Source organism: Mrakia frigida (assembly GCF_051309035.1).
Source record: "Mrakia frigida strain ATCC 22029 unplaced genomic scaffold BDY24scaffold_8, whole genome shotgun sequence".
In the NCBI taxonomy this organism is placed as follows: Eukaryota; Fungi; Basidiomycota; class Tremellomycetes; order Cystofilobasidiales; family Mrakiaceae; genus Mrakia; species Mrakia frigida.
Genome location: NW_027481273.1, coordinates 70758 through 82574, shown reverse-complemented (window position 1 = coordinate 82574; position 11817 = coordinate 70758). Strand labels below are relative to the sequence as shown.

At 54.1% G+C, this 11817-nt stretch overlaps 2 protein-coding genes across 2 annotated transcripts; both read left to right on the top strand.

Moving 5' to 3' along the window:
- The first annotated feature begins 66 nt into the window (after positions 1-66).
- BDY24DRAFT_349165 (chitin synthase-domain-containing protein) lies at positions 67-5609 on the top strand. The gene is made up of 23 exons (XM_076637679.1): positions 67-1388; positions 1463-1551; positions 1637-1659; positions 1747-1854; positions 1938-2109; positions 2176-2277; positions 2369-2424; positions 2499-2523; positions 2608-2718; positions 2821-2846; positions 2926-3005; positions 3093-3199; positions 3281-3294; positions 3363-3463; positions 3532-3703; positions 3787-3882; positions 3959-4020; positions 4099-4163; positions 4251-4443; positions 4518-4547; positions 4671-4897; positions 4984-5150; positions 5254-5609. The coding sequence occupies exons 1-23, from the start codon at positions 253-255 to the stop codon at positions 5314-5316; spliced, it is 3225 nt and encodes a 1074-aa protein (XP_076498416.1). The 5' UTR covers positions 67-252; the 3' UTR covers positions 5317-5609.
- A 1566-nt stretch (positions 5610-7175) lies between these two features.
- BDY24DRAFT_406324 (chitin synthase-domain-containing protein) lies at positions 7176-11332 on the top strand (the record flags this gene model as incomplete). The annotated part of the gene is made up of 5 exons (XM_076642700.1): positions 7176-7656; positions 7895-9061; positions 9192-9436; positions 9549-10411; positions 10528-11332. 5 exons carry the CDS (start codon positions 7176-7178, stop codon positions 11330-11332), a joined length of 3561 nt encoding a protein of 1186 aa, XP_076498415.1.
- Between the last annotated feature and the right edge of the window lie 485 nt (positions 11333-11817).

Sequence of the window (11817 nt, the reverse complement as noted above, 5' to 3'; positions counted from 1 at the left end):
AAGTGAGAGGGTTGTATTAGGGATTAGTAGATCTCTGAGCAAACTAGTAGATCTCGTCTCGATTTTCGAGGGTCGTGACGCCCTTCTTCGAGAGGACGCGCCGACTTTTCTTTTCGCAGCTCCATCGATCAACAACCCCGAAATCGACCTCACTCCTTCCCTTCCCTTCCCTCCCTCCCTTTTTCTTCCAACCACAACCGCCCTTCCCCGTCCTTCTCCTCCTCTTTCGCCCCCTTCTCCTCTTTCCCGAGGATGTACAATCGGAAACCCGCTCCAGCGTTCGTTCCAACTCCTACTCAATCTCCAGGACCTCCTCGACCTCTCTCCTCCCTCTCTTCCTCCTCAGCCCCTTCGCCAGCTCCAGGAGATCCTTACCAGCAGCAGCACATGTACGGAGGCCATCAGCATCAGCAGCATCAGGCTTCGATAAGCGAAGAGGAAGCATTCGAGCTTGGATATCCTGATCGAGAAGGAGGTCAGGTCTTGCACCAAGCTCAAGGTTACGGAGGAGGGAATCTTCAACCTACAGGATACGGAGTTCTTCCTCAGGGATCCTACGACGATCACGAAGGGAGGAACCCTTTCGGAGATCAAGCAGCAGCGTCTCAACAGTCGTACGGAGGAGGAGGGGAAGGAATCCATCGAGCTCCTTCTCAACAACAACACCTTCAACCTCCTCCCTCGACCTTCTCCCCTCCTCCTCCTCCAGCTTCAACCCCTTACTACAACCAACATCAACAACTTCCTACGAACCCTTACCTCCGTGCCACCTCGCCAGCAGCAGCAGGAGGACCTCTCTCAGCGTTCGAAGCCACCCTCGCTTCCTTCAGAAACCCTCAGCCCACTCCTCCTCCTCCTTCCCTCTCGCCTTACAACTATCCTCCCGCTCCTCCTCCAACGTTCTACCACCCCTCTCAAGCCTACGATCCCGAAAACTACGCTGGCTACCAAACTTACACCCCGGACAACCGCTACGGGGAGAACAACCCGTCCGGACTTCGATCTCGCTCGCCAACTCCTCCGTTGGAAGAAGACGACGTTTCAAACGTGGACGAGTACCTCTCGGGCAACCCTTCCCCCGATCTAGACTCCTTCCCTCCTCCCAACTCCCTTACGCCGAGCTTGCTGCCGTACTCGTCGTCGAACGAGAAGGATTGGCAGTGGAAGGGAGGAGAGGGAGGAGAGCTGGGGTACTACTCGTCGCCGGTGATTGGGAGCTTGGAGACTCAGCATTTCGGACCTGCTCCTGAAGGACGGTTGCTGAGGAGGCACAAGACCAAGAGGAGGGTGAAACTTCAGAATGGGAATCTGGTGGTGGAGGCGCCCGTGCCGACGAGGTTGGCGGCGTTGCTGCCGGTGAGGAACGACAGGGAGAGGAGTTCGACGACGTGAGTCGAGTTGAGTTGGATTTCGGAGGGGCAGAGAGGAGATGGGAGAGTTGAATTCGATTCTGTTTGTGTAGGTACACGGCTGTGACATGCGATCCGGACGAGTTCTCGGCGAGTGGATTCTCGTTGAGGCAGAATCTGTACGAGAGGAAGACCGAGATTTGTGAGTCGTCGTTCTCTTCTCTTTCTCCTCTTCTGTCCTCTTTCCAGATTCTCGAAGCTGATTGACTCGCCTCTTCTACTCGCAGTCATTGTCATCACCATGTACTCTGTTCGTCCTTGCTCCTCCTTCTTCCGTTCTCTTCCTCGGCGTTTCGCCGACGCGTTCGTTCTGACTTCGTCTATCCTCGTACAACAGGAGAACGAGGTCCTCTTCCTTCGAACCCTCTACGGAGTCATGAAGAACATCTCCCACCTCTGCAAACGAACCAACTCGAGCTTCTGGGGAAAGGACGGTTGGAAGAAGGTTCGATTTCGTTCCCGCCCTTCCCCTCCTCCTTTCGCCTCAACTAACTCCGCTCCTCTCGTTCGTTCGGGTTTTGTATACAGGTCGTCGTCGCCATCATCGCCGACGGACGAGATCACATCCATCCCAAGGTCCTCGACGTTCTCACTGCCCTGGGAGTCTACCGAGAAGGACTCATGAAGAACACCCTCAACGGCGTGCCCGTGCAGGCTCATCTCTTCGAGTACACGACGAGTTTCGCGTTGGATCCGGAGTGTGAGTCGACAGGTATACTCTCTTATCTCATTTCGAGATGAGAGACTGACTCGTTTTTCGTTTCAGACAACTACGACTTCGGGAAAGGGAAGGGAAAAGAGGTGATGCCCTGTCAAATCATCTTCTGCCTCAAGGAGAACAATGCGAAGAAGATCAATAGTCATCGATGTGAGTCTCCTAGCTTTCTTATCTTCCTTAACGTCGAAGGCTCGAAGGCTCGAAGCGAGAGAGCTGAGCTGATTCGTTCTCGTTCGCTCAGGGTTCTTCAACGCTTTCGCTCCTCTCCTCGAGCCCAACGTTTGCATGCTTCTCGACGTGAGAGCCACTCTTATCTCCTTCTCTCACACTTCGCAATGACTGACTTCTTCCTTCTCACCTCGTTTCTGCAGGTCGGGACTCGACCAGGACCCAGGAGTTCGTCTCCTTTCTTTCTCTCTTTTTCGTTCGACGCGTCTCAACCCTCGGCTGACCTTGTTTTCATTTCGTCTGGGTTCTCAGGTATCTACAAACTTTGGAAAGTGTTCGATAACTCTTCAAACGTCGGCGGAGCGTGTGGAGAGATCGCGGCGTTCAAGGACAAAGGGTGGAGGAAGCTTTTGAACCCTCTTGGTTCGTCTACAGCTTTCGCTTTGCTCCCTCTCCTCGTGGACTCGTTCTCGCTCACCCCCGCTGACCTGCCATCTTCTCCTTCTTCTAACGTCCGGCGATCAGTGGCCAGTCAGAACTTCGAGTACAAGGTCAGCTCGTCTCGCTCTCCCTCGCAATCAACTTCTCGAAGAGTCCCTCAACGCTGACGCTTTGTTCTCTCTTCCTCAGATGTCCAACATCCTCGACAAGCCGACCGAGTCCTCGTTCGGATACATCTCGGTTCTTCCTGGGGCTTTCTCGGCGTACAGGTGAGCCTCAACCAATCCAGCCTCGCTCTCGCCTCGCTCGACCGACACCTCGAATCGGAGCTGATTCCATTCGCTTTCTTTTGCTAGGTACATCGCCTTGACCAACGGACCTGACGGAATGGGACCTTTGCAGAAGTATTTCCTGGGAGAGACGCTTCATGGGGGAGATGCTGGGGTTTTCACGAAGAATATGTGTGAGTCTTCGTTTCGACTCACTTCTTGACGTCGTCGTCGAGGCGTCGCTGACACTCGCTTCCTTCCTCCTACTTCCACAGACCTGGCTGAAGATGTGAGTCCTCTTTCTTGATCTAAGAGGACGTTGGTCGAGACTGACTCTCGTCGTTCCCTCCCTCGCAGCGAATCCTCTGCTTCGAGCTCATCTGCGCTCGAGAGCCTTGGGTTCTTCGCTACGTCCAGGGAGCTGTAGGAGAGACTGATGTTCCCGAAGACTTCACCGAGTAAGCCAAACCCTAACTCAATCTTTTCCTCAAGGTCTCGAAACTGACCGCTCCCTCTTCGACTCAAGGTTTATCCTCCAACGACGACGATGGCTCAACGGATCCCTCTTCGCTACCTTCTACGCTCTCTGGAACACCGGCAGGATCTGGAGGAGTCGTCACAGCGTCCCTAGGAAGATCGTCTTCATGGTCGAGGCCGTTTACAACACCATCAACTTGATCTTCGCTTGGTTCGCCATCGTGAGTCTTTCTCCTCCTCTCCTCTTCGAGAGCTTCGAAAGAGGGCGAACTGACGAGATCCTTCGTTCGTTGGGTTACGACAGGCCAACTTCTACATCTTCTTTGTTATTCTCACGACGAGCTTGGAGGATACGAGCTTCAACCTCAAGGGGATTAACGTTCTTAACGTGCTTTGCCAGGTGAGTCTGAGAGACGCGTCGCAGCTTCCGTTCCTGCTCCTCCCTGACTCGACTCCTTGCCCCTTTCCCTTTGCAGTACCTCTACATCGGACTCCTCGTCGCATGCTTCTTGTTCTCGATGGGGAACAGACCCAAGGGGTGAGTCTTGTCAGAACTCCTCTCGACTTCTCCTTCCCTTCGTTTCTCTAACTCTTTTCTTCGTTTCCCTCTTCTCAGTTCGAAGTGGAAGTACATGATCGCCATCTTCGGATTCTCCACGCTCACCATGTACATGATCGTCGGTAAGTTGAAGCCCAGCCTTCTTCTGCTTCGCTCGTTCTTTCCCTGACTCTCTTCCCTCTTCCTTTTTCGAAAACGATCTCGTGCAGCCGCCGTCCTCTGCGCCGTCAAAGCAGTTTCTCACGTCGGAGACCCCATCTACAACAAGATGATCATCTCGATTCTCTCGACCTACGGAGTCTACTTCATCTCGTCCGTTCTGGCGTTGGATCCGTGGCACCTCGTCACGTCTTTTTTGCCTTACACGATCTTGTCATCGACTTACGTCAATATCCTTTCGATGTGAGTATACTTCATGGTGTTCTGCTTCCTCTTTGCGTACGCTGATCTTGCTTTGCGGTTTCGTTAACGAAAAGATACGCTTTCTCGAACCTTCACGACTTCACGTTCGTCCTTCCCTCCTCCCCTCTTCCCTCTTCCCACTCTTCTCCTCCTTCCCTTCCCGCCGAGACGCCTCTTCTGACCTCCTCTCTCTTCTTATTCGCCTCCTTCGTTTCCGTCAACTTCAGCTGGGGAACCAAAGGCGCCGACACGACCGTCACTCGAGACGACCTCGGATCCGTTTCCGGTCAAGGAGGAGAAGTCGAGATCGACCTTCCCGCTGGACAAGCCGACGTCGACGCGTCCTACGAAGAGGCTCTCCTCAGCATCAAGGAGTGCAAGTACCCCGTCGCTGTCAAGGTCGAAAAGGATCTGGTCAAGAAGAGAAGGACTGGACAGGAGGAGCAGGATTACTGTGAGTCGTCGAGCGTTCCTTCCCTCTCACAAAGAACTTATTTCTGACCCTCGTTCTTCTTTTCCCTTGATCGATGGTTCTTGTAGATGCCAACTTTAGAACCAACGTCCTCCTTCTCTGGGTCCTGACCAACGCCGTCCTTGCTGCTTCGATCCTCTCCGGTGGGACCTCCGCTTCTTTCTCCAACCCCGATAGCAAGCAAGCCATCTACATGCTCTGCGTGCTCATCTTCGTCGCTGCTACCAGTGTGGTGGTTAGTCCAAGCCTCTACCCTTCCATCTTTTCCTTGTCGAACAAGAAAATCAAACTGACCTCTCGACGCGTTGCTTTTGACTTCGTTTCCTCCTCTATTATAGCGATTCCTCGGATCGACTATGTTCCTCGTCGTTGGTGCTTTCACGGGCAACACCCGATTCTAGGTTGGATTCGGTGCATGCTCTCGTCTCTTTGTCTCTCGCTGTCGTGTCGCGTCGTGTTCTCTTTTTTTCTCGTTCTTTCCTTGCTTTCCTCTCCCTGCCCATCGAACTCTTTCTTCTCTTTCCTTCGTCATCTTACATAATTATTCTTGCATTTTCCTCTCTCACATACGTTTGGATAGTTCTTCGTTACTGCTGCTCCGTCCCGCTCTTTCTTATCGTTTCGTTCTCCTTTTCGTCGTTCTGTGCTTTGTGCTCTCGTTCTTCCTTCTCGTTCATGGAACTGCTTTGCTCGAGTGGCGTTATGGAGAGAGCTGAGAGTGGTGAGGAGGACTAAGCGGGAGGAGGGAAGGAAGGCTGAGGAGGAAGAGAAAGGCGACGCGTCTTTCCTCGAAACTGTCGTCTTTCATCACCAACTGAGTGGTTACGCTCTCCTTCCAGTTCGTCATTCTTCTTAGACTCAGATCCCTCCTCATGTTCTGCAACGCCCGAAACAAGAAGCTCCGAGCTGAAAAAAGGAACTGAGACGATACCATTCAAAACCGACACTGAGGAAACGATCTCCCTTTTCCGCCGCAATTTCCTTCGCTCACCCTCTCCTCTCTCTTTGATCTCCGCCAGACGCTTTCGATGACCTGACCGATGGGACTAACGTCGACTTCGAATACCACTGCTGTAGGAGGAGCGTCTCGAGAAGGATCTCGAGAGGAAGAGGGAAAAGGACGGACAGAGAGTTCGCCTGATTTCACTGTTTCGCGTTCGTTTGTGACTCGTCTGTGCATCTAGGTAGGTTTCTCTGTACATATTTGAAAGAAATCTCGATTCCCGATGTAATCTCGATTCCTGATGTAATCTCGAACCATCGTGGCTGCGAGGATACTTGCAGACGAAGGAAGAGGAGTTGAGGGAACGAGCCCTTCTGCGAGATGAAAGCGGCCGGATCTGGAGTTTCGAAAAGTTTGATACAATTAAGCGAGCTCTCTCGTTTCAGCTAGACATGTCATCTGTTCGGGGAAGATTCGGAGCTCACGTCGGCTCTCCTGAACGCGACGCGTCGTCGCATTTCGGAGAGGGAACTGTTGGGCTCCTTGCGTTGAAGCTCTCAGACTGCATTGAGCTCCAAAAGAAGCGATTTTTAGTACATAGTTCTACATCTCATCGCTCTGAAGTTTCCTCGCGCTCTAGACTACCTTGACCAGGAGAGAAGAAAGAGGTCGAGGCGGCCGAATCGGTCTGTTATTCCTCAGGGCTCCATTGAAAAACGGAGCCTACTGAGATACAGCGACGCTTCCTATTATTGATGCCAATTCAGATCTTCAAACTCCAGATATTTTTCTGCTTTCCAAGCTTTCTAAAATCTAAATGCGAAGGGACGAGTGATCGAGGGTGGGCAAGGGAAGGGAGGAAAGGGTCCGTCTCTCCCTCTTCACCTCTTAACAACATCAGCGACTCTCCAGGATCCCCAAACCTTCCCTTCCTTCTTCCTTCTCCTCAAGACCTCCCCTCCCTATCTCTACACCAGGCTTCTTTTCTTCAAAAGTCGCTGGACGGCTTTCAAAGGGGTCGAGGAGGTGCGTGCCAGCTTGATTCCTCCCTTCTTTCTTCGCTGGCTCTCCCATCGTTCTGACTTTTCATGGTTTCCTGTGTTCTCTCAACTATAGAACATCGCTACACCACCTCTCTCTCTCTACAACCTTCGTTGATTCGGACCTCCTCTTCCAGCTCTCTCTCGTCCAACCTCACCTTCAGCCGACCTCCAGCTCCCTCCTCCTTCCCTCGGTCGCTTTCCCTCCCTCCCATCTTCGACTCTCCTTGCAAACCTACGAGGATACGCGTTTCTCTCGTCTCTTTCCTCTCGACCAATGTCTTCACGTCCAGGATACCTTCAAGCCAACTCGTCCTCCTCCATCATCCCAACCTCGCACCCTCCTCCTCCTCCTCCCCCTCAGCAACGATCAGCAACCCTTCGTCGAGGGAAAACGCTCACTCGTCCAGAGAGATCGGTCGCTCAACCTCCTCTCATCACTCCTCCAGCACCCATCCTCCCAGGAGCGAAACCGTCCTTCCCAGCAGCTCCTACAGCCTCAGCAACAGGAGAGAGAGGGTTCGACTGGTGGGTCACCCTCTCGCTCGTCGTGACCTTCTGGGCTCCTCCGGCAGTCCTACAGGCTTGTGGATTCAAGGATTCGCCGACCAGACAGGCGTGGAGGGAGAAGATCACTCTCTGCTTCATCTGCATAGTGATGGGAGGAGTCGTAGCCTTCCTGACCATGGCTCTCGACAAGGTCCTCTGTCCGGAGAAGGGCTCGTCCAACTTTTTGAGGCCGTTAGGAGCTTCGCCTGGTGAGTTCAAGCCTTCCATACTCTTCTAGGAGCATGTGCGAGTCGATTGGGTGGGTGGGAGTAGGGTTGGAGGGACGGGGGGATCTAGAGCCAACAGGAAGCGAGGCAGAAAGAAGGAGGGACGGAGGGGAGATCGGCGAGCTCGTTCCCTCCTTTTGAACTCCTCTCCCTTCCTTTCGATTTTGACTTCTCCTTCGTCTCGCTAACCTCTTTCCTTCTCTACCGTTCTCTTGAATAGGAACCGTCGGAGTCGGAGGATGGCTCTTCAACATCACCAACTCGGTCACGACCTCCGTCAACTTCTACGACGTCTCCACAGGCCTCTCCGCTCAGGACACGACCAACTTCTTCAGTCGTCACAACTCGGACTACCCAGCCTGCACCTCTCTCACCGCTCGATTCGCTACCTACCCTCTCTGCGCCTCCGAGAAGGTCACCGGAACCACCGAGAACGGAACCCTCCAGGCTTGCCCTCTCGGAGAACTCAACTCGACGACGTACAACACTCTCAAGATCACAAACTCGAGTTTACAGGTCGGATACTCGTGGGAGGACGTCTCGAGTCTCAAGAACTTCCTCGTCGTCGATGGAATCGTCCTCAACTTCTTCGGATACATCCAGGCCAACCCGAACCCGATCCTCAACGATTCAGTCGACAGCGTGATTCGGACGATGCTCGCGTCGCCAGCAGGAGGAAAGGACGCTACGAAACTCCTCTACAACCGAGGAACGACTCGAGACGCCATCCCATGCCTCGTCGAACGATACTACGCAGGAAGGATCGACAAGATCACGCCTGGTTGCTTTATCAGTTCTATCTTTCTCTATCTAGCTCTAGGAATCATCCTCGGAGTCATCCTGATCCGCTTCGCCATGGCCTGCATCTTCAACTGGTTCCTATCGGCTCGGATGATCCTACCTCCAAAGGGTCTCAGCAACAACGCCGTCTCGCCGATGGTGATGCCTAGCGGAGCGAACGTCTCGGTCAACAACCCTTCTGGAACCGCGCCCTGGCGAGGAGGAACCATCAAGCGACCAGTTCGAGGAGCCAACGGAAAGTCGATCATCGAGCCAGCCCAGCCTACTCCTCTCGTTACCCAAAGCCAAATCGGTTCGGAACTCTTCACGGTCTGCCTCATCACCTGCTACTCCGAGTCGAGGGAGTCGGTCAAGGGGACGTGCGACTCCCTCGCTCTCACCAATTACTCGGACAGCAGGAAGCTTCTCTTCATCGTCGCCGACGGAATGGTCACCGGAGACGGAGAGACGGCATCGACGCCAGATCACTGCGTTGGACTCCTCGACGCCGACGAGAGGTTTGGGAACCCGATGCCGATGGGCTACGTCGCCGTTGGAAGTGGGAGGAAGAGGGAGAATCGGGCGATGGTTTATGCTGGGCATTACGGTGAGTCCTGTAGCTTCGAAGAGGAGAGGAAGGAGCGGGAAGTGGGGATCGTTCGCTGACTTCGTTTCGTCGATCTTCGTCCCCTCCCTCTCCTTCCTCCTCCTCTCTTCGATCTTCCCTTCCTTCGCAGTCGTCGGATCCGGTCGAGACATCCGTCGAGTTCCAACGGTCGTCGTCGTCAAGTGCGGGATGCCAGCCGAAGCGTCGGAGAAGAAGCCAGGAAACCGAGGAAAGCGAGACTCCCAACTCATCCTCATGAACTTCTTCTCGAGGGTTACCTACAACGACCGGATGACGCCGCTGGACTTCGACCTCTTCCGGAAGATTCAGGTCCTGATGGGAGTGACGCCGGACTTCTTCGAGGTCTGCTTGATGGTGAGTTTGACCTCCTCGAAGCGTCGTTGCGAGTTCGACGCGTCTTTCTCGAATCGGCGCTGACTTCGACGCGTCTTTTCCTCCCTCTTCCCTCCCCTCTCTTTTCTTCCAGGTCGATGCGGACACGGTCGTCTACCGGGAGTCGATGAAACACCTCGTCAACTGCATGCAGCACGATCGGCTCGTCATGGGAGTCTGCGGAGAGACGAGGGTCGCCAACAAGAGGCAGTCGTGGGTCACCGCCATCCAGGTCTACGAATACTTCATCTCGCATCACCAGTCGAAGGCCTTCGAATCCGTCTTTGGAGGAGTCACCTGCCTACCCGGGTGCTTCTCGATGTACCGACTCAAGTCAAGGAAGACGGACGACGAGAACTGGATCCCCATCATCACCCTCCCCGACATCGTTCGAGAGTACTCGCAGAGCGAGGTCTCCACCCTTCATCAAAAGAACCTCCTCCTCCTCGGAGAAGATCGGTTCCTCTCGACGCTCATGCTACGGACGTTCCCGAACAGGAAGATGATGTTCTGCCCTCAGGCGAGATGTCGAACGGTCGCTCCGGACACGTTCTCGGTCCTCCTCTCCCAACGTCGTCGATGGATCAATTCGACGATTCACAACCTCATGGAGCTCGTCCGAGTACGGAACCTCTGCGGAACGTTCTGTTTCTCGATGCAGTTCGTCGTCTTCATGGATCTCGTCGGAACCGTCACCCTCCCCATCGCCATTTGCCTCACCGTCGCCCTCATCGTCAACTCCATCATCACCCCTCCTTCCGACTTCGAGAGCGCTATCCCTCTCATCCTCCTCGCCGCCGTCCTCGGTCTCCCAGCAGTCCTCATCCTCATCACCACCGGAAAGATCATCTACGTGTGCTGGATGTTCGTCTACCTCCTCGCCCTCCCGATTTGGAACTTCGTCCTCCCCGTCTACTCGTTCTGGCACTTCGACGACTTTTCCTGGGGAGAGACTAGGTAAGTCTGCTGTTTTCTCATCTTCCCCGTCGTTTTTTGCTCCTCCCTCTCCCCTCTTTCGTCTCGAATCGATAACTGACTCGCTTCTTTTCTTTCTTCTTGCTCTCGTCTCTCAGGAAAGTCGCAGGAGACCTCAAAGGAGCAGCTCACGAGGACGACAAGAGCGAACTCGTCACCACGGTCCCGTTACGACGATGGGAGGATTGGGAACGGTCTCGTCTTCGTCGGATCAAGCGGGAGGAACGTCGTCGTCGAGATCTCGAACGAATGGAGCGAGCTTTCCAGCCAGGACCCGAGCTCGTTCCCGGATTTCAACGAGGGGACGGTGCTCCAGCTCAACGCTACTACTCGGAATACGAAGGATCGGACTCGGCGTCGATGTTCTCCTCTAACGACGAGGACCAGTGGGGAGGTCAGATCGGAGCCTACAACGAGAACAGCTCCCAGTTCCCTCCACCTCCCCTCGCCTTCGATCCCTCAGCCATCGGAGCAGATCTCGATGGAGACGTCGTCGACTCGACCGACATGGACGCGATGCTGGACCAAGGATTCGACGACGGACCTTCCACTCCAGTCAACAACCCCTTCACGAACAACTACAACGTCCTCTCCACCCAATCCCAGACCAACATCCCAGGAGCTCCTCCCCTCATGTCCTCCACTCGATCCCTCGCAGGTCCTCACATGCCTCGCTTCGAACTCAGCGACGGCGCTCCTGCTCCTCCTCGGTCCGGCTACTCGACGCCAAACGCGTACATGCCCATCTCGCCTTCGACGCCGAACTCGCCTCACTCGGCGGAAAGTAGTCACTCAACAGCAGTCGAGGGTCGGTCGGGGAACGGTCATGCGAAGCAGAGGAGTGGTGGTGGGAAAAATTGGGGTCCAGGTGGACCTCTGATCGATCCTCCGGCTCGTTTCTAGATTTCAGCTCTCCTTTCTCTCTTTCCTACTGTTTGCTTCTCTACACGTATCTCGTTCGATCTTTTTTTTCGTCCTCTAGCATCTCTCTTCCTCCTCGTCACTTGCTTTCCTCCCATACTTGTATCGCCCACACTCTTCCTCGCATCGTTCCTTCTTTTTCCTCTTTTGGGATCCGCTCTTTCTTGCTTTGCACTCGGACCTGCCTGCTCCTTACAACACCCTAGCCCTCGTTCGATACCCATTTTTCTATTTCGTTCTTGGAGATCTCCCCACTTCGTTTTGCTCACGACCTTCTCTCACTCTTTTACACGATCTCGTTGTTTTTGCTTTTCTGACCGTCTCTCTCTCTCTTTCCCTCCCTCTCTCTTTGTGCTCGCCGTCGTTTGCCCTTCTTGCTTTTCCACTCTTTTTTTACCCCCTCACCTCGCTCCTTTTCTGGCTCTTTGCTTTCGCTCCTTCGTACTCTACCATCCTGAATTAGACAG